At 43.7% G+C, this 26623-nt stretch overlaps 1 protein-coding gene across 1 annotated transcript; it reads right to left on the reverse strand.

Moving 5' to 3' along the window:
- Window positions 1-2150: 2150 nt before the first annotated feature.
- On the reverse strand, window positions 2151-19758 carry LOC143334841 (uncharacterized). Its single transcript, XM_076753772.1, has 7 exons — window positions 19719-19758; window positions 10384-11610; window positions 7392-7711; window positions 6833-7269; window positions 6128-6378; window positions 4307-4486; window positions 2151-4122 (listed from the first exon to the last, which is right to left on the reverse strand). The coding sequence occupies exons 2-7, from the start codon at window positions 11122-11124 to the stop codon at window positions 3913-3915; spliced, it is 2139 nt and encodes a 712-aa protein (XP_076609887.1). The 5' UTR covers window positions 11125-11610; window positions 19719-19758; the 3' UTR covers window positions 2151-3912.
- Between the last annotated feature and the right edge of the window lie 6865 nt (window positions 19759-26623).

A 26623-nucleotide genomic window follows, 5' to 3' on the forward strand; every position in this document is an offset into this window, starting at 1 on the left:
AGTCCCCATCAAATGTCAACTCAAACTAAAATCCACAGAGAGCAGCTGTTTCATTAAGGTGCTGAGCCTTTTAAAAACATAAAACTACATATCTGGGAGTCATTTTCAAAGATTTTAAAGTAAAGCTCATTCAGTTTACACTGAGAATGAGAACGAGTCGCTTTATGACTGCGTATCAAAGATGTGCATGAATAATAAAAACCTGTTTCCATTGACGGGTCAGGATGAAAAAGTCAAAGTACCCTGAAGTACTCACAGCAGAAAGTCTGCAGCAGAGTGATGATGACGAGCAGAAAGCAGAGCAGAGAGAAGTAATGAGCCAGATGTCTGTACTGACTGAAGCAACCTGAGACACAACAAAGACAAAGAACAACACTTCAGCTTTACACAGACTCTTACTCCATCTGGAGCAACACTGCACATTTAAATAAAGGGCCAGTTCACCCAAACCCGCCCAGCAGTAAACCCTGTGTGGCTGAAGGTGGACGTGTCGTTGCACTGCCTCATACTGCAAAGCGATGGAGTTATTATGCTGCACGTTGTTGTTGTTGTTGTTGTTTTGGATGATATTCTGCAGGTGTAGCTCGCACGCCGGCGCTCACTCACCTCCAGTGGAGTCCAGACACGCTGATAGCTTCAGTTTTATCTGCTGAAGTGCTGAAAATGTTGGTGAGACTTCAGCCGCCCCGCAGCGAGGTTTGTCGAGTATCTTAAGTAACTGGGATATTGTTTCTGGAAGGAAACATTTATGTTCAATTTCAAATGTCACCGTGATGCTTTGAACACAGCTGATAAAATTCACTCCAGCTGGAGGGAAGCGGCATCTCTGCAAACCTCAGCAAATAAAGCTGAAGCTCTCTGCATGACCAAACATCACCGGAGATGAGAGGAAAAAAATACTCTTAGCTATTTTTATGACTGTTATTGTTGTTTAGAGCAGAACCTTTCAACTATTCAGCGGATCCTCAAAGCAGAAAGAGCAGCTCGTTAATAACATCATCAGCTGATGAGTAAAACTCAACAGTATTCTTCTCAAGCCCACTTCACTCAGTCCAGGCGAGCCATTGATTAACGGTATCAAATATAAAACCAGTCAATTGAAAGCACTTAAAAAATCCACTCAATGCACTCGATCTCTGCGAAACGATAAAACAAGTCATTTACAGTCAAAATCATGATTTCATAATGAAAACTAGAACCATTCAGTGTTAAAATGCACACAGGAAAGACAAATACTTTTGTCCGTAGATGCTTCCTGTTGTTCTTCCAGCAGAGCGGATCCATTGTTCACTCCCATGGTTTCATCAGTTCCAGCACGAATGAAGGTTTGTTTAGTAACTGCTGCATGAATGCATAATGTCTCTGTGTTAGCAGGCTCTCTCTGGCCTTCTGCGCTGCTTTAATAGCTCTTTGCTTCTCAAAAGCAGGTACAAATGAGGAGCCCAGTGTCCCTCAGGTGAGTGTATAATGTAGATTTATATCTCATATGAAAATACTGGCTCCTCTGCAGCTGTATGCAAAGCAGAGCTGATATCCAGACAAGCCGCAGAGTTCTGTAGCTTCTGCGCTTACAGCCACCATGAAAGTCCCTCATTTTACAATATTTTAAGCTGCTCAGGGGAACTGTAAGAGTTCACACCTGTGCTGTACCTTCACCTGAGCCACACCTTTTTGTTTCTGCTCTGAAATGCACAGTCTTCAAGCATCACTTCCCATGACTCATCACAATTCGTAATGGTTTTTGAAGGCACAGACTGACGGCGGCGTCCTGCTGAGGCATCAGATCAGAAAACATTTGCAGATGATTTCATTTGGAGGACTTGTGGGTTTGTTTCGCTGCTAAAAAGATAAATCAGAGGCTCCTCTTTTCTGCTGCAGAAGACACATTTCCAGAGGAACTCTGCTGCTGAACTGGCATTTGAAGACAGTCACAAAACAATGTACAGGACAGACATCGCGCAACGTAAACTGTTCAAAGGAGCAAGTTTGTACTGAATTCATAAAATATTTGAAATAGTTTTATTCAAAATCCTGACATATTTACAAATATTTGACATCTTATAGTGCATTTTCTTCCTCTTTCAAGTTTTACAATTCAGTTTATAGTTTTGGCTTACACATGGGGGGGTGGGGGGGGTGGGGGGGGGGACTGTGGACTGAACACAATGTAACACTGGATATATTTACAGCCAAAGACACAAGAACAACCATAACAAAAAACCTACTCAATGTTAAAATGCACACCAAAGGCGAGAACAAGCAAGTTTTTCTGCATAAAGTTGTATCTCATATTTTGTTTTATGTCAACATTCAGCTTAGAAACTACACAGTTTGGTAGTAGGAGGTGTTTGAACTGAAGTCTACGTAACAAAGACAGGAGGAAGAACATATGAAGGACATGTCACGTGCATTTGGCCCACTATCACAGGAAGGAAACAGGAGCGTGGTTTCAAAGTGCTGCTCGTCTTGGCATTACATTTCACGCATATTGTTTTACTATCAGTAAGGAAAGTTCAACACAGGATGTCATCTGAGTTTAACTCAGAGGGGACGCGGTCATAACAAACAAACCATGAACGGTTGACTCCTGAAGATGTGCTTCACAAACAAACACAGGGTTAAGAGTGGGTGAGAAAGTGCTATGTACTTATTAAATTTAAACTTATTAAAATGATTTACAACATGAGAAACGCCATAATAATTAAAAACAGACTATCTGACAGAATTTACATGTACAAAAACCTCTTTTGTTAAAAAAAAAAAATCATGAAGGTGCATCTACAAACGGTTAGCATGAGATCAATAATGTCTCTTTTAATCTCTTAACCTTCTCTGAAAGTGTGTGTGCGTGCGCGTGTGTGTGCGTCTGACTCTGCCATGTGGTTTGAGCTGGTCGGAAATAGGCAGGATCAGATCGGTCGTCCACAGGTAAATCCCGCTGTAAGCCACGGGCGGCCGAGGAGACATCAGCTTTGCGGCGGCTGACATGCTGAGCGACGGTTAACGCTGTCAGGTGGCTTCTTGGCTGTAACGTGTCATGTCTGACATTGAGCCGTGGCGCTCTTATGTAACGGCCGGAGAGAAGCAGATCCACTTAGAGACAGAGAAGACTTCAAATTTAAAACATCACACTTAGTTCTGCAGTGACAAAATGCAATTTAACATTTATGAGGAACACATAACACGTGGATTACACTGTTTTTGGTTTCTTTCTACAAAACGCCTGTTGTTGAGTTTTCAATATGAAATACTATATGTATAAATCAGTCTTCCAACTCTCTCTCTGCATTTTAAAAAGTCCTGCAGCAGCTTTATTCCTTTGTTTCCACAAAACAAGAGCAGATATTTAATCGTCAGTACGAATCATCAGTTCAGATCTCCATGTGGCTTCATTTGTTCCTGTTCTTTCACCTCCTGTGATGTTTATGTTGCTCGCATACCAAACAAAACAAGCTGGTGCGGGCGAGCTAATGGCAACAAGCAACCTTTGGACCTGTTCTGATGGAGTGAAATCCTATTATGTGTGCTGGATCTCTCAGAGCAGCCGTAGTCATGACCACACGGCCGGTAAATCCAAAGCTCTGCGCACTTTGGAGCCTTCAAAGTCGTCCTGCTGACAGCGTCAGAGCGAAGAAGTGAGGGTGTAGGTGGAGAAGGCAGAAAGATCGAACAGGAATGGCAAAAAAACATAGAAAAAGCAAAATAACTCCTTGCTCCGTCTGTTGTCCACGGCTGAGATTGTGTTATTTAACTCCTGCAGAACAAAATGAAGAAAAACCAAAGCAAGCGAAGAACGAAATCGTTCCTGCATCTTTGATCCGTGACAAAATAACATTTAACCACTGTCCATCTATCTGTGACGTGGGCATGTTATCCAAAATGTGGGGTGTGTCGGGGGTCCGATGTCAGTCCTCAGTGGCAGGGGTCAAAGGAGAACTCGGTGAGCCCTCCGTGGAGCTCCACCACCTCCTCCGACCACGACATGACATCACCAGTGAGGTGGCCCCCGCAGGTCGCCTGGGCGTAGATCTCGTTGGGCGCCAGGACTCTGGACCAGAACTGGAGGTCGGACAGCTCTCCCATGAAGGACTGAGTGACGTCGAAGCGTCCTCCCATCGTGTCCTGTGAGGAGCAGTGAGGAGCAGGTCAAGATTGAAGAAGATGGAAAGATGGAATCTGTCACCTCACAGTGCCAGTAACATCCAACCCTCGCTTTCTAGAATATCTGTGCATGTGAGCTGAGATTTGGTGAAATGTGTGCATCCACCTCCAGACTTCTCTATCTGAAAGAAGCTGGAGGTCTTACCTGCTCTTGGCCCAGGATGAAGGTCCCTCCTGGTTTGATGGGGTGCCAGGACGACAGGTTTTGTCCTGAGCCTTTCTTCACCCCGTCCTGGTAGGCCTCCCAGACACCATCGCGTGTCGACCACGTCACGCACACGTGATGCCACTTCCCGTCGGTCATGGTTATGGGCAGTGTCACCGCCTACACGCACGGGTGGACGGACAAGAAGACAAAGTTTACAACTTTTAAGAAATGTTACAAACAAATTTCCTCTTTGAAATACAGCTTCTTAAAACCGTCATTGGTAAAACAAAGCCACATATGCATCAATTAAGTGATCTGGTCTGAGGTTAATGGGATAACTGAGGTCTGACCTGACCCAACAAGTTACATCAAAGTGCAGACGTCACCCTGATCAAATAATCATGTAAGAGCATCCACACAGAAAGAAGGCTTTTCCTTTGTTTCATCAGGACAGAAAACAACAAAAACACTGGACCTTCTTCTTTCTTAACATCATCATCATCCATGACAAACCTCTGCTGGATGACAGCTTTACATGCAAGCGCTCACTGATGACGGGAAGTTGATGAGTACAATATGAGAATCTCCACTCTGTTCATCCTCATAAACTCCAGCAGATTAATTAAAGACGAGTTTAATCTGCATTCTAGAGATCGTTTGACTGTGTCATTGATCAGTTTGATGATTGCCAAGTGTGTGACTAGAACACACATGACAGTTTATCCCTCGGGGTAATGTCACTCTTACAGATAATTAGGCCAATCAATTCTGATAATCAGATTAATCGCTTTGTTGATTTGTTTGTTGAGCTCAGAACTGGGGCAAGGAAAGGAAAAAGACAAACATCTGTCTTCCGTGTAGGTGTCAAGCCTTTCAGAGAATGAAAGATTAGGAGGCAAATAAAATAAATGAATAATCTGTGCGTCAAGAATCTGCACAAGTTAACGTCTCGTTAAATCATCAAGTGTCATTCAGACTGTCAATTATCATAAAATGAGATTAATGACACAAAAGGCTCCGAGTCAGAGATTCTCAGCCTTTTGTGCGACGAACAGCCTCAGAGAAAATGCAAAAGGCTAAATTATTTCCACAGCTTCTGATGCACAAATGCAGATAAGTAACCTTTTCTGAGCTGTGACCTCCTCTGCAGGTCTGAAATTTCAATGACCCAGCGATGAAAGCGTTGTGACTGAAAATGGCAGTTTTCAAAGATCATCAAGAGAGGAACGAAACAGAAATGGTAGAATTTATGTTTTTAAATACTTAGCATTAGCATAGCAACATGGATGTATTGAAAGCAGTGAGGCCATGTCATGCTTTCTTTTTTACTGCCTACAATAACTTTGTTTGCAGTATTTTGCTTAGAATTACAGATATAGTATGTGTCATCACTGCACGTGTATTTACTGAACTAGAGTTACACTGTGGTAATTTATATTTTACCTTGTTTTGCCTTGTTTTATTCAAGTAGCTATTGAAAATGCTGCACTGGTTGTCTTATCAACTTGTAGGAAAAGACACAAACAGCCCCAGCTGACCAATTACAGGTTTTCTGGTCTAGCAGTGCTACCAGGACCAAGGACAGTGGTCTCCCAAAGGTCAGAGAAGCAGCGTTTTGACTGGAGTCTGAAGTCTTTAATTGTTAAATATACAGTAGAACCACTGTTTTCTGTAAAAGAATTAGCAGGAACCATCACACACAGAGTGTGATAACTGTGTGTTAACTCAACAGTGTCATTCGTTTCAATGAAGCATCCAAATATGTCATTCTCTACATCTCCTGGCCCTTGACTTTAACTTCCATTGCATTGCTCTCACCTTGTCATTGATGAGCAGCTCCATGGGGTTGCTGCCCCACTCGATGAGCACCAGCTCATTGGCTTGTCCCGGTACGGCGTAGGAGAAGGGAGTGCCGAGGCCAGGACCCGATCCTGCCTTCAGCCACAGGCAGATTGTCAGGGCAAAGATCTCGTTGACCACCGACCGCTTCATCCTGGCGTACATGTAGTTGGTCCTCATGGGGAAGTCGAGCAGGAAAGCGGTGGGACTCTTCAGCTTGTGCTGATTTCCTGGTGAGACGAAGAGATTCAGACTCAGGTCAATCATCTGTAAAGGACGTATATTGTTCTACCACCAGCAGCTGGTTTCAGCTGAACATTCTGCGCTTAGCTGTAGCACTTCAGCTACAATTAACATGTAATATCTGCAGACAGTTCGCAGTTAATGTGCTGTGGAATGTCTTCTTACTTCACCTGCAGCTTTCTATGGTGTAGGGTTGTACTCACACTCAGCCCATCTTTGTTTTGTTGAGGAATATAGGTTTTAATCTTAAATGCAGAGTTTAGTCTAAATGGCAGTAGATGTTAACAGACCTGCCAAGTTTAACTTTTGAGTAAAACTGTGACCTTTTCTGTGAGAAACATCACTGCTCGTGTCTGAAATGTAAAAGCAATTATTTCATGACAACTGTACAGTAGCTCTGTGTGTGTGTGTGTGTGTGTGTGTGTGTGTGTGTGTGTGTACCATGGTTGGTGTTCCCATGGTGCAGTTGGCTCAGCACTGTCTCCAGCTTGCTGTGCCCTGCGCCCCGCACACTGGTCTCTTTGCTGCTGAAAGGCAGCCTGCGTGGGTGATGATCGTCACCGTGGTGGTTATCGTGGTAGTCGTAGCCGTGGTGATTGTCGTGGTGATCGTCGTGGTGGTCGTCGTGGTGGTGATCGTGGTGGTCGTCGTGGTGGTGATCGTGGTGGTCATCGTGGTATCCAGGTCCGTGGTGATCATCGTGGTGATCGTCATGGTGAGCACCGAAACTGTGATCATCGTGGTGGCCCTGATGGTCGTCACCATGGTCATCATGGTGGTTGCTGCGATGGCTGCCAAAGTGGCCTTGCTGCCGGCTGTGGTGTGAGTCGTAGTGGTAGTCATGATGGCGATTGTGGTAACCATTGCGATGGTTGTACCTGTGGTAGGGTTAATTTTGTTAACAAAAACTGTGGCTAAATGTGTCATCATTTTTTCCATGACAAGAGAAGACAATAATGAGGCAGCGCCATCACTGAACACTGGCAGTATTACCACTAACCTGTGGTTACTGTGGTAGCTGTTACGATGGCTGTCATGGTGGTCATCATAGTGACCGTTACTGTGGTGGTCATCATGGTGGTTGTCGTGGTGGCTGTCATGGTGGCCATTGCCATAGTGGTCGTCATGATGGTCATCGTGGTGGCCATTGCCACGGTGGTCGTCGTGGTGGTCATCGTGGTGGTCATCGTGGTGGTCATTATGGTGACCATAGTCATGGTGATCTCTGTAGTAGCTGTGCAGCTGCTCCTCCAGAGCGGTGATCTTCCGCTGGAGGAGTTCTCTCAGGGAGCTGGAGTAGGAGCTGGTGGAGTTCCTGGCCTGCAGAGGCATACATACATCATGCAGATGGAGGGCAGGAAGTGATTTTCTACATAGGAAGCACTATAACACACTCTATCAAAGTGTGTGTTTTGCAACAGAGAAACCACGAGGAGCTTTTATCAAGTACCAAAAACCGTCTTGTTAACCGTCTGCGGTCAGTTGGAGCCAAGTCGGTTAAAATTTCAAACTTGACACAACACAATGAACAAAAATCATGATATGACATTTAAAGTTGCAGGCAAATAGTTTCCCCTCCTGCCTTCGAGTCCTCCTTCCGACTCTCCCTTGCTCATCCACATCTTCCTCACCGGCAAATCCGGCTTTGTTCCCTGCCAGCGCACGCCACGATTAAGCCTCGTCAGGGAGGATGAAGCTAATTGAAGGTGAGGCTGGCTAGCGGCCTTCGGCGCGTGGCCAGAGGCCGGTGGCGTAGACATCCTGTTAGAGGAGGGAGTTATGGAAGGTAAATCCTGGCTCCGCTTCTGTTTTGTCTCACACCTTTGAGGGAGATTGAAGGGGATTTCTGGCAACACCTTCCCTGCGCGTGGCCTGAGACCACCTGTGCTGATAATGAGGCTTTCACAGGCCAGCGGGCAGCAGGGTCTTAGTCTCGCAATGCGACACCATCATCATTAAATGTTGTAACACAAGTGAGACAGCAGAACCATATGTATGGCTTGTTTTAGGTGCTGGGACACAATTTGGAAAATGTATCACATACTCTTACATCATGTGCAATATCTATAAATTGCTCTCCTAGAAATAAAATTCTGGGAGAGCAAACAACAACAACAGCTACAAAGGTTGCCAGTGAGCTTTGATTTGCTGCTTTGTCAAGTTCACATCGAATTTAATTCAAGTTAAAAAGTGAATGCTTTTAGATATCTGGATCAGTGAGTTCCACATTTTTTGGCTTGTGATGCAAAGTTGACTGACTTGGCTTGGTTTCCCCACAGGAAACAGATCCTTAATCTCAAAGCCAATAACCGGGAAGGAACCATTAAATTAATGTACAAAAAACAATACTGTGATTTGATGTACTAGAGATGTTTCTCGGAGATCCCTCCTCCTCATCCTCCATCACGTCCCTGTCCTGCTCTAAGCTTCACCTTCACTCCATCATGTGATAAACACATGGATGCAGGGGTTGTTTAAGTCAGGGGTGAGAGCTAATCAAGTTAAAGCAGCTTCCTGCTTGAGCTCAGGCTTGGCCACTGATATCCAGGAGAGAGACTGAGAGCCGGAACGGCTCAGAGGCAACCGACAAACAGCTGTGATGTTCGCTTTGTAGGCGGTGTTTGTCTGACAGTGACTGGTGGGTGGGTGCTGTGTGTGTGTGTGTGTGTGTGTGTGTGTGTGTGTGTGTGTGTGTGAATATCACTTGAAACTCTTATGTTTAGGGATGATTATTTTCATCATTGATTTATCTGTCGAGTATTTTGTAATTGATTAATCATCCCAGAGCACCAAATGACTTCTTCAGATTACTTTTTTCAACTAAAAGCTCTTCATTTATATCATAAAAGAAAAAGGAAGGCATGGAAATCCTTCCATGTAATGTCTGATATTTTTGCTTAAAATGACTGAAAGGATTAATCAATTATCAAAGTAGTTGCTGATTAATTTTCGTTTGATCAGCTTATCGATCAATCAGCTAATCGTTGCGGTCTCTTTGTGTCTATAGACATGCCACTAAAAGCACCTGAAAGTGAAAATATGCATCATTAGTCAAAAATGGCCTTTTAGTGTAGTGAACACACACAGTGTCCTTTGGGTTTCCATCTCTTCATGAAACACATCCTTCTTACAGCATTTTGGCAGCGGACATCACTGGCAGCTGATTCGGTGGCTGAGCCGGTGACCTTTAATGACGCAAGATATGACCCCAATTAAGTCAAACCTTTGATAGGCTTCCGCCTCCCTGCAGACTGTTCAGCCTCTCTTTGCAGACACATTACTAAGCATTTGAAAATGTCTGCATGGTGCAGACGGCGTAAGTCCTCCTTCAGGAGCTCTTATAGAATGTTTACCCTTTTAACCTGAAACATCAGAGTTTTAATTACAGCCATGTGACTATATATAGATAGGAGACAGACCTTGCTGCAGTTTTACAGTTTTTTTTTTCTTCATAGAAAAGAGAAGAAACATTTGGATTCAATTCTTTCAATTTTCAATTCTTACAATTGTCAGACCTCTGTAGGACACTGTAGCCTTGAACGATGAGCTTAGCAGAATCAAGTTTGTACTTTTAACTGTTAACAATAAACATCACAAAATGCAGATTTGTATCAAGACTTAACACAGTCTCAACTGGTTGTTCGTATACTGCGACTACAAGCTTGACATCGCCTTTACACCGTTGAGGCTGGAAGATAAATTGCAGTGTTGTCGTTTGACTGTTGCTTGAAACCTTCCACCATGTTCAGCTGTAGTGTTTGAAGCTACAAGCCAGAAAGTCAACACTGCAGATGAGCTTGTGCAACTCTATACCAGCGTCCCTGACGGTTTTCTTCATTTATTCTAATTGGATCCACTAAATTTGCACATTTGATTCTATCCACCAATCTGTATCTCTTTAAAACTACAGTGTTGCTCTTCTTTACTGGTTTATCCTCACTTATGTATCCAAAAATATGTCGTTTCTCTGCATTACAGATTTTAGCGCTCACCTGCAAGTTCTCCAGCCTCTCCTTCAGCGTCTGCAGGGTTTTTCCTGTCTGCTCAGGGGAGAAGGAGTTGTGTTTTCCGTACGACGAGCCCTTCCTGTGGTGGAGGTCGGACCTGTGGCTGCCGTGGGAGTAGTGGTGATCGTTGCTGTGATACGCCGAAGGCCCGTGGTGTGACGACGATGAGGAATGGTGGCTGCCGTGCTGCTCGTGGTGGTCGTCGTGGTCGTTCCCGTGATGGGTATCGTGATGGTTATCGTGGTGATTTTCGTGGTGGTTGTCATGATGGCCAATGCTATGGTGACCACCGAAGCCCTCGCACAAGGTAAGCTTGGCGGTCAGCTCTCTGATGGTCTCCCGCTGGTCCAGGATGGTCTCCTTTTGCCTCACAAGGCTCTCGCGCAGGTGCAAGATGGTGGCTTTGGCCTCATCAGACATCATGCCTCGCCGGTTACCGCCGTTAGTGTTGCCATTACTGCTCGGTCCATGGGGCACACTGGGTGGAGAATAGCAGCTGGGGTCTGCTTCTGGGGGAATTGGAGTGCAAACAAATTTGGGGCTAATGCCATAGTCGTGTTCTATACCAGGCAAACTGCCTGCTGCTGCTGCGCACGACACAATGTAATAGAAAATGAGAGAACGTAGGGGGAAGAGGGGGAGTGCGAACCCCAGAGAGGCTCCAACCCATTGCTGCTGCCTTGCCGACAAAGGCATGAGGCTCAGAGGACTGACGTCTCTGGCCATATTTGGCCGGAGTCAAAGTTATTCCTTGACAAATGACAGTCCTCCCAGGCCTTAGCTTTGTTGTGACGAACACCATGAATGGAAGTCATAGGCGTTGGATTGAGAGGCGTTGCGGCAAAGCATGTCAACAATAAAACTGCAGATGAAATCTCCTCCCAGATACCATAAATCCCCTTTAGGTGACAGATAGCACAAACTCCAAGGTGGTATTCCAGAAGCACACAAAGGGTGCTGCCAAACTCTTTAGCTGTTTGCTTTCGAGACAACCATGCAGTATCACACAAGGTTTCTTGGCTCCATGGCAAGATAACAACCTGTGAACGCTGGGCTGATGTATGATGATAGGTCCTTCTGTTGTCTCGGGCAAGAGGCAGCCGCCAGCCAGGTGATCCCTCTTGGCTCCAAAGACGTCCTGTGTTCGACAGCCAAGAGTAATCCCTTTAACTTTGGCTTCTAACCACCCATCAGACCGCAGAGTGCTCTTACCTACAGGACAGAAAGTAAAAAGATAAACAACAAGATACTGTATGACGAAAACAAAGAAAACAAATAAAAATACCTGAGATATAATGGAAAATATATTAAAATGATGGAGTATTTTGATGTTATTGCGTGTAGTTTCCTGTTTTGAAGCATGAACAATGTAAATTGCAACCAAATAGAGCAAGATCCAGAGTAGATGAGAAGAAAGTGGACAGAATGAGAGTTAAAGGACGGGAATCTGAGTGAGGACTGAAAAAGAGTAAATACAGCATTGTATGAATCGATGGCCGCCATATTAGTACAAATATGTTCAGGTAGATAACAGGAAGTGAATGCATTAGTGAAAGGGGATCAACATCAGAAGCAATTCATCTCCAATTATCAAATCGCTGCTTCAGTCCGTCAGCATTGAGCAGCAGACGGCAGTGACGTCAGCAGGCAGGTAAACAGCGCCTAGGGGAGGCCAGTGGGGGGGGGGTCCGTCAAGACTGCAGCAGGCCACAGTGTAATAAGATTAAAGGCAATTAATCTGCCCCCTAAACCACAGACCAGCCATTCAAATAATGAAAGCTGGTTTTCATCTGAAACAAGGGCGGGCCTGTGGAGTCCAGTAACTCACACCAGAGCCTCATGAATCAGTGTCAGAGCTCGTCCGCCCTCGGACAACGTGTTCATTGGCTGTTTAAAGACAGAACAGTGAGGGGAGACAAAGACGTGTGAGAGTGGAGGGACCCCAGCAAATACGCTGATGTTAGCGGAGAAGCCGAAACCAAAGCTAAACGTCCCCGCTTGTACACAGCTGCGTTATTTCATTATATCAGGAACTGGATGCCTTCGTGATATGAGTTCAGAACAGATCCCATGAATATTTTCACACACACACACACACACACACACACACACACACACACACACACACACACACACCGGGTCAAAAATAAACTGACATAAAGTGTAAAATTCGTTGCTTGTTAGCAATCAAGAAAATCAAGGTTTTTGATTGTAGAGTATTTGCTGCCATGGCAGAAACATTTCCTGCTACTTAAAGTCAGCAGAGCTAATCATTTAAACGTCTCCTGCTGGAGAAAAACAAATTTCCTGCTTTGAATGAAAACAGCTCGGAAGTCCAAAAACCTTCCATGTGTGTCACAGTATAAGGCGAGTGTCCCGCGTTGCCTGCTGGGTCAGCCAGAGAGCAACATGCAAAGCCAAGAAGAAGTTTGAGAACACACAGGATGCTGTTCCCTCTAAGCTTCTTATCTCCATAGCCTATCACTAGTTCAAACACCCACAGCACCCGCTAAGTACAAAGCGCCGAGTCTTCGGCACTGCGCCGGCTGCGACAGCACTGGTTGCAAACACTGTCAGACTTTGTAGGTTTATGTTCACTGTTGAAGCAACACTTTGAAATTTTGAGATATGAACCTATTTGCTTACTTGTCAAAACTCAGAAAAGATTGATACCAGCTTTGATATCTGTTTGTTAAATATCAACCAAGAACTTAGCTTAGCGTAAAGACTGGACACAACCAGCTATTCTGGCTCTGCACGAAGGTATCAGCATCGAAGCCCTTTAAATTTCTCCAATCAAAATGTTAAATCTGTACAAAAAGAGTAAAAACAAGTTGGATTTTATGGGGGTTTATGCGCTGGGCCTTCTGATGGTTGTCTGATGACCTCACAGTGCCAACAAGACTCATGAAACACAGTCGTATAAACAAAAGCATATGTAACATATCAATGCACTGCAAATGCGGTGCTAAAACTTTAATACAGACAGGTGTGTCAAATGCTTCCAGGTGTATCGGTGCTGATTTCTTAACCACTTGCTGTCTAATGGCAAACATGTTTTTTCTTTTTTTTTTTTTTTTAAGTCAGCACACTGAGTGCAGTTTAATGAGGTGTTCAGAGATGTGCATGCAGCCAACAGATGAGGGCCTCAATCTGACAGTGAGCCCGCTGTCTGATACTTAAAGACAACATTAGAGGGGATTTAGAGACATGATACCTCAGCGAGGCACGAGGCATCGCACACGAGCCCGGAGAGCATCACTTCATGACCAGCATCTCTGAGGACAATGACCCCGAGGGCTGTCTTTCCCTGCTCTGAGACGAAGGGACGGAGGGCAGTACGCCTGTATAAATGACCACTTGTGGTGCAGCTGCTGCAAAGGTTTCGCAGCTGCACATCGTCGCCTTTTCTCATAACTGACATGCTTTTCAGGATTTAAATTAAAATACATTACTCGCTATAGCAGGTAATACAGTTAACAGCAATGTTCTGGTTTCCAGTGCAGACTCTCAGGGGCGTCAGGCTCACAGCGGCCCCTGAAGCCGCAGTACTTCAGGCCGATTCGAGCATCTTATCTGCTTGTGTTTGCTTCAGCGGAGGCAGAACAGGCCACAGGAACACGTCTCCCCGCCTCTCCTCCTCCTCTCAAGGGTGACAGACTAATAGGATTGGTTGGATTTAATGCCATTTAACAAGGGATTGGCTGCAGGGTCCCAGTTCGGCCAGAGGAACTTTTCCTCCCTCACCCCGACCAACAAAGTCAAGCCATTGTTATCACACGTGTCGCTGCAGAAGAACGTGTGCGTGACAAGCAGCTGGTGATCATCATGAGGCAGAAATGGCAAATATGAACAAAAATCACATCATTTCATGGCAAGTTTGGAGTTATTCATGACGACTGCATTATGTTTAAATAATCGATGAATATTGTCCAGTGTTCACTGACAATCAGGAGATGAAAAGCGTTGACTGGACTCACAAAGCTCAACTCATGCTGTTACTGCTGTTCTTACCATGATACACGCTATAAAAACTCTAAAAATGTCAATAAACCTAAAAAAACTCCCTCCATTACATCCTGCTTGGCTTGGTGGGAGTGCTCATGCTAACATGTGCATGCACAGTGTCCATACATGTGCATGTTCATCTCGTCAAGCCAATCCCAGCCCCTAGTGTGGATCAGTTATCCAGGTTCACTGGGTATACGTCCCACCATGTGGCTCAGCCCTCACAGCTTAAAGATGCTCTCCCTCCTCCTCCTCCTCCTCCTCCTCCTCCTCCTCCTCCTCCTCTGCGGGTCCTGAGCTCACCTCCCTGCCTCACGCAACACATCACACGAGTCAGCCCTCCCTCCCTCCCTCCGTGTCAGGTGCTCTGGCTGGACGTAAACTGGAGGCGAGTCATGTCAGTATGAACGTGACTCATTAAGAAGACGGACTGGGGGAGCGTTCCAACACTTGGATGGACATTAATTTGTTAACCAGCACAGAAATGGGCAACTGTGATGGAAAACACTGTTCAAGACAACAGAGGGCAAAGAGTCTCTACATGAAAACTTTCCCCAAACTGCAGCTGAAAGCATCCAATCAGAGAGCCTCAAAATCTGTCATTTTGCTGAAGATGTCGAATATATTTTGAGATTTTAGATCAATTTCGGGATTAAAAACATCTTTTCCTGTTGCGTCCTGGCCAAGATAGGCAGCAAACAGACACAAAAAAAGCTTTGTCACTAATTCAGAGACTTAGAGTTAAGAGACTTCATCTTCATCATAACTGACTGCTCTAAACTGAATACAACTTAAAGAAACAATAAAAAACCTCATGCTACAGATTCTATTAGCATAAAACCACTGCTGACAGTATGATTTCATTATCAAAACTTCCCTCTCAGTGCGTTAAGCAAAATAAATGCATCAGAGAGCAAAGTTGTGTGAATCTGTCTCTGTCTTTAATGTCCCCTCAGCGGTCTTCGTATCTGTCAGTACATCCTGATAAAAGCCTCCCTCGGCATCATAAACAAGCTGTTTGAGTGCTGAAGCTTTTGTTCAGTCTGACACAGTCTGAGCCACTTTTCCTGTCTGCACTTAATTAAAGCTTTCATTTTATTTATTTCTTTAATTTTTTGGGGGAGAATAAATGGCTTCAGTGTTTTGTCCTGTGGACTTTTAGCTGGAAGGACTTTTCATTAAGAGAAATCTCATGTGAGAAATTTCACTCCTTCATTTCTGTGTTTTATCATATCAACATTTCTAAAGTGATCTAAAGTGATGTGGTTCATATCATGTATGTGGGTTGAGTTTTCACAGCAGCAGGAAGAAGAAGAAGAGGAGGAGGAGGAGGAGGGGACGGTGGCGGCGTGACAACAATGTGAGAACAGAAGACAAACGTTAGAGACAACAAAAGTGTCCAGCCGTGTTCGAGGCGACAGGAATGGATAAGCCAAAACATGATCTTTCCTTAAAACTAAGTGTTTTTTGAGTTTAAACCAAATATTAATAGTAGTGGTTTGCAGAAATGTACATTTTTCAAGCTAATTATTTGTGTAACTATGTTCTGTAATGGGGTCTTTTCATAGTGAGGACTTTCAGCTGTGACAATGTTTAGATGTGAGGTCTGCAGTTATGAGGACTTTTGACTGAAAGGACTTTTTGTCCTGAAGATTTTAGTTGTACTGACTTTTATTTGTGAGGACTTGTGAGGACCTTCTCACAGTGAGGACTTTGGTTAACTTTATGAGGACTTTTAGTTGTGTCTAATTCTGTTTTTTGAGCAGTTTGTGAGGACTTTGTTTGTTTTTGGGACTTTTAATCTGACTTCTCCGCCCTGTCGCTCTTCCTGCTGTTTTAATTATACATTGCAATGCAAACAACATTGGAAAAGTCTTATCATCGTCCAGGCCATATGGAAAAAAGGGACTGTCTCCACTTCTCTCCATAATTACCAGCAGACCCATGCTGTCAATCAAAGTTAGGAGGGCGATGAAATACGACCTAATTTAAAAACCATACGTATTATTTTTGTATATTACTTCTCATTTTGTAACTTTGACATCATGTCTGAGTCCCAGCCACCGTACTGTCGTCATCCTCCAGTAAAACTGCTTATATGTAAATGTATAATGTAAATAAGACTCCATTAGTAGAAATACCCCAACTAAAATGCAGTTGTGAACAGACCTTTGGTTACTCACACACTAATGCTGTGGACAATCTGTCTGTCACTGCAGAACAGGCACCAGCTAAATTAAAATCCTCTGAAAAAGCCGAAGATGACTTTCTGATTGCCTTTTGGAGTCCAGTCCCGCCTCACACTGACTGCATGTAATTACAGTTTAGAGCCTTCTACTGTGGAGCCGCCACACACACGAGTGGCTTAACTGCACCGTCCTTTTTTATTTCAGTACGTTTTAATGTCAGTAATTTAGTCTGTCGTGACTGTCGCACTTTGAACTGGATCCACTGGCCCAACTGTGCCACCAAATGCAAAGAAACCTGGAGGCAGCAGGTTGTCTAACTGTGACAGTCAATGCTAATATCTGTCAGCTGTTTTTTAGCATAGCAGCATTAGATAAAGGCCCCAGCCATGACCTCCTGGAGGTGCATGACGAGCAAACCCTCAGCCAGGTATTTTGCATAAATTATCATTTCCAGAACAGTGTTTGTGATAAACAAATCAAAGCTGTAAATCAGTAATGTAGTATTTAAAATGCAAATGTTAATATAAACGACTTTGATGAAATTATGATGTCATCGTCACATGCACAGGGATCGGCCACCAGCAGCAGTAAAAACAGGAAGTGCGTAAAGGTTAAACTTCTGGAGGTATAAGGCCGTGTGAGCGACAGCTGGGATTTATGCTTCCCACAACATCATTAGGGGGGACCAGGGTGAACTCAGGCCACAGCGGACTCAGGCTAACCCCTGCTGGGTCGTTCGGGTGAGTCACAGGTCAGTGCCCTGCCTTCACCCGCAGGTTAAAACCCCACCTGAGTTGACGCAGGGGCAGCTTCATCAGAGACCTCCGCGCCTGGGGTCGCCCCGGCTGGGAATTCTTGTGATGCCCTGGAAAGCTCTCAGGCTCGAGTGCAGAGAGCGAAAACATTAACCAAGTAATGCGACAATGCACTGGCTCAGCGCAAGAGCTCACGGGAGGTGTCGCGCTGCTCTGCAGGGAGCTCGGGTTTCCCACCAAAGGTCTGGACTCTCTGGTGCAACAGAGGGACTTTAATCAGGCATTAGCACAAAGCGAAGGGTCAGAGGTCAAATATATCACCAGTAACAGAGACAGAGGTTTTCTGTTTTGAAACTGGCCACTAATGAGTTCCCAATTTAATATTCATCCCACTCTGTGAAGCACTCTGCAACTTTAATAGGCACTTCACGTGGAGTTGACTCTATTTTGTGCTATTTAATTTTGATTGTTGTCCCTGTGAAGCACTCTTGTGTTGCATGATAGTGTGATAATAAAGAGCACGCCACAAATTAGGGTTGGGTTGTAAAAAGCTGCTCAATGGGGAGACAGCAGATATTAAAACATACAATAACAGTTTCCTCTGAAGGCCCAGACTGAGAAAACACTCATCCTTAAACACAGCGACAAGTTAAAGGCTGCAGAAAGTTCCAGTGTCAGGATCCAGTCTGTGAAGGTGGACAATCCGCCCAGCAAAGGTTTTCAATCACTGCTCAGTCTTTAAAATAACACCACCGTTTATCCTCACTCTCGGCTGTCGAGAGATGGGTTTCTGATCTGAGGGGTGATGGATCTCCTCACATTTAGTTTGGCTCCTGTAAGCCGCCTCTGGCCTTACTGCCACTAATGAGGAGTCAAACCAAGGTCTCAGCGCTGCACGTGGCCTCCGGCCCATCAGCGCCGCGCCGGAGGCTCGGCGGGATGCACAGGAAGGGAAGTGGAAAGGATGCAAAGGCCACAACAACGAGAGACTCTGCTCTCTCGTACGTCTGTGTGAGGCTGGATGAACTAAAGGACCTCAGCAGATCCTTTGATAAACAGATACAACGTCAGAAATTACACATATTTGACATGTTGAACCAAAATTATGCCAATGGCTGATAGCAGCAGAGGTACAGCACTGTGTATCTGAGTTTCTTTGCTCATAGAGTTTAAACATGATTTAAGAGGATGTAGTTAGACGGTGAACTGCAACAGCAGAGATGCATAAGGCGATTGCATAAAGGCTAAAGACGAGGTGTCAAACACATCAAGATCTTAGCCGCACGTGATCTAAAGCTCATCAAAACTGCACTGAATAATAGAGGAGGTCGAAGGGGCAGCACATGCAGAGGTGGGGACAGGAGCATGGTGGTGGTGGGTGGGGGGGCGTTAGAGTTAAACAAGAAAAACATTCACAAAATATCTTACAAAAAAACTTCAGCACTCAACTCCAACCAGGACAGAAACAAAAAAAGGAATCCTATTCAGTCACATTTACGCCGCCTCAAGTCAAAACTGATGTCATTTTTTAAAAATGTAATGTAATAATTTTCATTTCGTGTCGATAAATCTAATGTGTAAACAAGCACTCGTGTAAGTGAGCCGTTCTTTCAAGGTTTCAGTTCAAGTCTTCTCAACACAAACACCAGTTCATCTCAGCACAACTTCATATAACGGCTCTGCAACGTGATTCGGCGAAGGTCAGGACGCGTCTTTGGCTAAACCTGCTGCCCGTTAGCGACCGACACCAGACGCACTTTATGAAATGACTTTTAGGTTGATCACAGAGAATCACAGAGCTACAAAAGCACATGAACAAACTCACGTTTTCCTGTTTCTGATCAGTCTGTCTCACCTTTCATTGATTTTACAGATGTATTCTCATTTCAGAGCAAGTTCAGACATATTGTCAGTAGAAATCAGATCCTCACTGCTGTGCTGTATGTGCTGTATGTGCTGTATGTGCTGTATGTGCTGTATGTGCTGTATGTACAGATGTAAGCTAACAGCTTATGGTTGACGGTCACTTCTGGCCCCTCGTGCATTACATCACCAAATGAATCCCACCTTATATTTACACATCAAATAAATATTAGCAGGTTTCTCTAAAAGCTGCAGATGCTTTGAACAAATATAATATTAAGATCTTACTCAGCCTGCAGGAGCATTATTTATTTATTTATTTATTTATTTATATCATCTGCGTCTCTGTAAACAAACTACCTGAGATGCTCAGCTCTCACTTTGAGTTCCACCAGGAGCTGACGGAGTTGCTCACATGAGAGGATATTTCACATTTCTTGGTAAACACTTTAAAATCCAGAAGGTTTTCTTTAAGTTTGTGAAAAAGAAACAAAAGTTTTCTCACCTGCCTGCAAGTTTGACGTCCCCGAGCTGTTTAGTCCATTCAGCGCACTGATCAGCTTGAGGAGGATTGGCTTCAGGTGGATAATTTTAACTCTCTCTCTCGCTCGCTCACTCACTCACTCTCACACACACTCACACACACATACACACACCTATACTCCACCAGACTGACTGTCATTTTTCTCACTTTCATGACTAACATGTGATTATGTCATAATGCAAACCTGCAGCAACAGATCAGCCTTTATTTAACCATTAATCTACGTTTACATGCACGTTAATATTCCACTGTTAGTCTGAAAATGACATTTCTATACGGGTCATGTAAACAGTAGATTCCCGTTGGATTTTCTGAATTAGGCCTTATTCCAAAAGGAGCGTTTTCTGATTGAGACATAAGGGACGTGCTGGTATTTTTCAGGTTTTAGGAGCATTCTTTGGACGTGTTCACAGTGCACTGACGATTTGGGTCTCATTTGGGGTTTTTGCAGCAGTTTGGGACACACGGCCTGTTTACAGTCAGCTCTGCGCTCTGCTTAGCCGTCAGTTTGCAAGGCTGCTGTAGAGATGCATGCACAAAGAAAAGCCCTCATTTCTGGTCAGAAGGCGAAACAAACCTACTTTTAAACATTATCTTTATCAGCCATGTAAACAGCTTAGTAGGGATGTTGTCTTTTTTGGGAATAAGGGCAAACGTCCATATTTTGTACATGTAAACGTTGTCAATGATTTGTTTCAAAGTTAAAAAAATCCACTAAGAAAGCCAAAACCAAAAAGAAGCAACAAAAGGTCTTATGGACGGTCATCAGTTCCTTCATCAAACAAGCTGTTTTTTTTACTTTTTAATTTATCTTCAGTCCTTTTTAAACAGAGTTTTTCTACTCTACAAACACATTTCATCGTCTGACACAGACTGTACGCACTCCATGTGAAATCCCGGCACTGGGTCAGACTCTATTTGAATTCCCTCCAATCACTTTGGCATCTGAATTCCTTTAATTGAAGATTAAGTTGAGGCTTTAGCCTTGACCCAGCCCCCCTGCATGGATCTCAACCACGCCCACCCATTTACAATTTTAAGGCCATCACAGGAGATGGACCAGCCCTCCGTCACGGCAGAAGACTCAGACAGGAAAAGTCCCACATACCTGATTGGCTGGAGGACAGACCTACTAATGATGCGATCAGAGAAAACAACAAGCCAAAGATGTGATTTAAGATGATGTAAAGCAGCTGGTGTTTCCATCAGCTCCTCAGAAATGCAGTGATGTCATCTGAATTAGGAGAAAACAGTTCATAACAGTTATAAGAATATTCACTAAGATACCAGAGGAAGGTTCTGGTGATCTGACTCCATTAATGTGACCGTAGACAAATAGGAGTTAAGCAGCACAGCTTATCAGAAATTAGTCTAAATGCAGAGATTTTAAAATCAGAAAATTCACCCTCAGATGTCAGTCATTGGTCGCTGTGGGTGAACGACGAAGGAAGGTGGAGCACGTAGCTGCCTGACGCCTTTTCTTTCAGGATTCCAACATTTCTGCTTTCAAACGCTGTTAATAGATACACTCTGTGATGAGCAGGGCTTTGGTTAAGGTTTGTTTCGGTTTAACTTGGCAGCAGTGAAGGGAAGGATCACGGTTTGGGTTAAAATAAGCACTTAGCTGGAGGGGAGGATGCTGCCTTTCTTCTCAGGACTTCAGTCCACACAACTCGTATCCAACATGCCAGAGTTTATTCCCCAAAGGTTTGTGAAAAAGGAAGTCAGATTCATGCAGAAACAGACTGAGAAGTGGACGATCCCTTATTCCCAAAAAGACATATTCCTACTAAGCTGTTCATGGCTGATGAAGGTGAGTATTTCTTATATTCCTGTGTGCAGGCAGCCGTGCGTACTCGCTACCAAACACAGCCCCCCTCTCTCATTCAATCAAACACCTTCCTGAAAAGGTCGGTGTTGTGATATTTGCACACATCTAAAACCCTGTTGATCATTATGTTTAAAAGCCAGAAATGTGGCCTTTTGTTTTGTGCATGCATCTTCGTCCCTGCTGTCGGCTCAGCAGCGCGCAGAGCTGACTGCACACGTCTTCATCAGAAAAAGGCCTGATCTGGACAATCTGGAAGGTGCTGTTTCCATCACCTGTGTTATGTAATATTTGGAGTAATAGTGGATCATCAGTCACTGCGAACTCACTGTCTTCTACGGCTGCCTCGCAGTCCTGCAGCACAAACCAGTTTCCGCAGTCCCCGTGTAGAATCTGCTACAGATCCGACCTGAAATGTGTTCAGCTGTGGGCTTCACACGTAGGTGGAGAGTGGCACCGATAGTAAGAACAAAAGTGTGAAAGTTAAGTGAGTTTCAGTCTACAAAAAAAGTGAGAACTAAACCAAAAAACAGCTTTTGTGTTTGCGTTGCGTTTTGGTCTATTTTCTGCCGCTGCCTGTGGGTGTCGATGAAGCTTTCTGCGCGTCCTCCTCCCCGACGGGTTCCTCGCTGTATGTCTATATTGGTTTTAAAGGAAGCCATTGTTCCCTCTTTGATTCTGAGACTCTCTCCTTCGCCTGACATTTACTGTACTTTTGATTTAGTAGTGAAATGAAGCTCCACTGTGGCGACTGGAAACATCTTGATGCATCATCGTTAACATCAGAGCGCACTCAGATATGCAGAGAAAATCACCAGCAGATATTACAAAGGCCATTTGTTTTCCTTTTCAGCTCCCATGTAAAAATGAAAGACAGGCATTGAAAAATTAATTAAGTCTCTATCTCTCTTTGACACGACAGTCATTTACTCTAATTCCACAAATTAGCATCTTAGCGGGGTTTAAATATTACAAAGCTTTTAAGCTGGAGTCCAGAAAGAACACGGCTGAAACTTTTATATTAAGGTTTGAAATTTTAATTCTGCACGCTTATTAATTTCTTAATTTCGCATTAACTGTTTGAATCCATTTAGGAAAAATTCTGACCGGATTTTTCATTATGTGTGTGCAGAAAGAGGAACTCATTGTCTGGATGTGCAGACGTCAGCAGAGTCATGAAGCTCTTCTTCTGATTAGCATTGACATGTTGTGTGTACGTGTGTGTGTGAAAGCCGACTCCAGACACACACACATGCAATTCTTTTTCAACCTGACAGATGACAACAGGTCATGAGTCATGTTGAGGTGACGCAGTGCTCAGCAGTAAATTTTGCAGCAGGTCTGGACCTTTCCTCAGCTTAAGCACGTTTCATAAGCCTGTTTGAGGCTGACCTCCTAACCCCGGGGCAAACTAAATCCAGGTCTTTTCCCTGCTCTGACCCCAGTTATTCTGGTTATGGCAGCACGGTGACAGCCAACCAGCCACCCAACTATTATTATTCTAACCTTGAGATGAGGCTGTCGTGGTAAAAACGCTCCATGGTTTGCTCCATTTATAGAAACGTGATAAAAATAAACAAGAGTGTGGTTTAAAAAGAGCCGGCTCATTGGCTGTTACAGTTAATTAGCAATTAACAGCCCACTTTATCCATTATACAAGTCACACAGTGTGAATCTTCTTCTGTTGATAAATAAAAGTCAATGTAATTCAAAAGACTTTCAGCTGCTGAACTTTATGCGAAACATTATGCTACATGTTGACTTGTGGTGATGCTTCCTTTTCTAAAACACTACAAAAAGTTAATGAAAAGAAGAAAAAGAAAAGTAATCTTCAAAGTGTCTTAGACCTGAAAGTCATTAATCCTAACTCCAAACAAATCCAGTGCAAATGACCATCTTACAGGCTTTAAACGCTGCAAGCCTTTTAAGTCGGGGTCCGCAGAGCTTCTTAGAAGTCATAATGCACTTACAGGGAAAGTGTGCAAAATTGTGTAGTGTCTTTATGTAACCTGCTCAGAGGATTTGATCGGGCTGAGGGGCCCGAGGTTCAGCGTGCTCCTCGGGGGCTGCTGCAGGAAATCAGCCTGAGACCTGGGGAATCACAGCTGAAAATAAGAGTCGCTTACCTTTTCTGAACGAACTGCAGTTTAATTTTGGAAATATGAATTATGTCGCTGGGCATCGTCTGCCTTCTCAAACGCTCCAGTCCAAGACTGCTGGATACACAAATCCAGAACTGTATAATTTGATGCAGCTTGGTGTCATTGATGACGTGCTAAATTATTCGTAATAGTTTCTAAACCAGCGGTGTTTTATTCATTTTGCCATGAAGCAGTCAAGGACGTCACTCTTACTAATTCCCAAACTTGCATTAATCAGTGTCAGGCACATGGGAGGCAGAATAACAGACACACACACCTGACAGATTATCAGCTTATAAAGTTGTTATGCTAACGTGTTAGCAAAGTAAGTGCCTACTAACACGCTGGACATTTAGATACACGGCTTACTGAAGGAATTACCCTGTAAAGTATTAATACCTTTTACATATCAACCTGGAAACTGGTACACGATAAGAGAGGAAGCAGGAAATGTAAAATTTAAAGAGCATTGTTATCTTACATTTTTATTTAGGTTTGCTGTAAAGGAAATTCATTGTTCTATATTTTCAAAGAGATTAATGAATAATTTATATCTACACATTTGTGGTCGTGTTCAGTTTAAGCCATTAACGATGGTTCAAAATTGCTGCCACAGAAATGGATTCAACAAATGGAGCCCTGACTATGAAATCGGTGAACTCTTCCAGAGTTTGGACTCTAACATCATAAACTGTAAAATGCCATGAAATCAGAAACCGTTGCATGCATTTCCTCCTTTTAAACCATCTCTGTGTCACTTTTCTGTAACTACATGCAAATGAAAGTGGATGATTCCCCACGCAGGGACTTCAGCTGAAACCATCCTACAGGTTTCCCATCAGACAGCAGCTACCGTGAGTCCCTGCTCGGGAAAATGACGCTATTTTTACAGACCAGCTCCCTTTTTCTAGGGCTGCTGAATGATAGCTGTCAGGAAATGATTTTATTCCCAAATGTATTCACGGCAGAATGAAACAAAGCTCTTCATGCGCTAAAAGCAGTTCAGTCAGTGTCGGAGTGACAGATACATAATAGTTTTCAGAGTGAGATAAGCCCATTTTTAACACAGCCACACAGGAGCGAAACTATGAATACATTTGAATATTTCTGTCCAAACTGTGGATTAGAAAAGTTTCTCATCTGATAAAACATTTGATTGACAGCTCAGGAGCTGCAGTGCCATTACAAACAGCCTTACATAACCTCTAAAAGTTCAGCCTTTTGTTAAGTGAGAGAGAGCGAGGACATGTGAGTGAACGAGAATGAGAGTTTGTGAATATAAATGTGTCTGAAGAAGCCTTTTTGATGGCAAAGTCGTAAAAGAAATGATTAAAATGAACCTGTGTTGCTTTTGAAAACAGTTGTTACCTTAATGGTGGGTTGCACCTTGTTGCTGCTGTTCACTGATTTTGTTTCAGCCTCACAAAACATTTGGAGGTAAGCAGGGCTTGGCTGTGTCGGGCTGGTTTTATGTTCCTGTTGGTTTTATGATATTCCCTCGCCGAGTTGGGCTCCTATTGCTAAGGCGTCAATTTCGTGTGATGGGAAAACTTTTTCCATGTAAAAGATGTTTGAAATTAACATTTAACCAGTGACATCTGTGCCTGATCATCCATCCCAGGCTGCGGTCATCGTGATGATAAAAGCCGTCAAATAAGGGTGACTGATAGAAACAGACGAGTCGTAAACAAATTATGTTCTTACCTCAAACACACTTGGTGAAAATCACGAAGTTTTCTTTTGTTTCGAAGCATAAAAAGCAGAATATCATGATCGGTGCTGCGGCTTGGAGACCACACATGCATGAGGAAAATGACAAAGCACACAAAGAAATGCACGACTTTGTGCTGGTCTTATGCAAAATGTCATGCACACAAATTTTTGAGGGTTTTTTTCATTGGAGCTTTGGTTCAGACTAAGAATTGATTGAGCCCAGCAGGTACTGATGTCAGCAGCTGCCATCTGTTGTAGATTTTAAATGGAGCAGGATTGATCAGTCACTGAATAAATTTGGTTTATAACTGAGGAGACATTTTCCAGAACAGTCGGCATGTTTCTCCAGGCTGACATTCTGAGCAAAGAGTAAAGACAGACATCCGGACAGATGCTGGACGGATTCATGCTGAGGACAAAGTTGATTTACTTGGATGAAAAATTGATATTCAAAGATCAGCTGTGACTCAAATTCGGTTTAGGGTTAGGGTTAGCGTGACTTTCAGACTTAACATAATTAAATGACTGTCATGGATGAGGAAATTAGCTTCAGAGACCAAAACCGTTTCTTAAAACCAGGCTGTAAACGTGTTTATGTCTGCTGTAAAGTTGGTCATTTTAATGTGGGGGTCTATGGGGATTGACTCACCTTTGGAGCCGACCTCAAGTGGCCGTTTGAGGAGCTGCAGTTTTTGGCTCTTTCCCTGTTGTTCCTGTTGGTTATCTGCTCTCATTGGCCAGCTTCTGTCTCAGTTTTGTGTAAATATGAGTCAAATAAAGTAAATTTCAAAACTGATTTTTCCTTTAAAGGATTTTTAAACTCGAGGCTTTTTCTTCTTCAAGTTTTAGAAATATTTTGATGATGTGCACACTCTGAAAACGTCATCACTACCGTGTGTTTAGATGAGAAAACATTTTAATTGCTCACAGACAGCTCGATGCTCCCTTTGTCGAGTGTGTTATGTAATTATGGCAGAATGAAACTCAACACATCATCAAGACGCTGAAACACTTTTTACAGAGGATCATTTGGACCGTGACCTGCAGGTCATCGCTGACGCAGATGGATGATTACGTCTAATTGTCTTTTATACAATAACAGCTAAAGATGGCGGAGGGAGTGAGCGTATGAATAACAAGGTCAGAGAGAGAACTGGTGTGCATCTGCTTTCATCTGTACGTTA

The sequence above is a fragment of the Chaetodon auriga genome, chromosome 17, assembly GCF_051107435.1.
Source record: "Chaetodon auriga isolate fChaAug3 chromosome 17, fChaAug3.hap1, whole genome shotgun sequence".
Lineage (NCBI taxonomy): Eukaryota > Metazoa > Chordata > Actinopteri > Chaetodontiformes > Chaetodontidae > Chaetodon > Chaetodon auriga.

Bases quoted from the DNA above. Each gene is read 5' to 3' on its own strand.
- LOC143334841 (XM_076753772.1), bottom strand. From the start codon at position 11,124: ATGGCCAGAGACGTCAGTCCTCTGAGCCTCATGCCTTTGTCGGCAAGG. The intron at 7,270-7,391 runs GTTAGTGGTAAT...ACCCTACCACAG, and splicing joins AGCTACCACAGTAACCACAG to GTACAACCATCGCAATGGTT. The intron at 4,487-6,127 runs GTGAGAGCAATG...CCGTGCGTGTAG, and splicing joins AGCTGCTCATCAATGACAAG to GCGGTGACACTGCCCATAAC.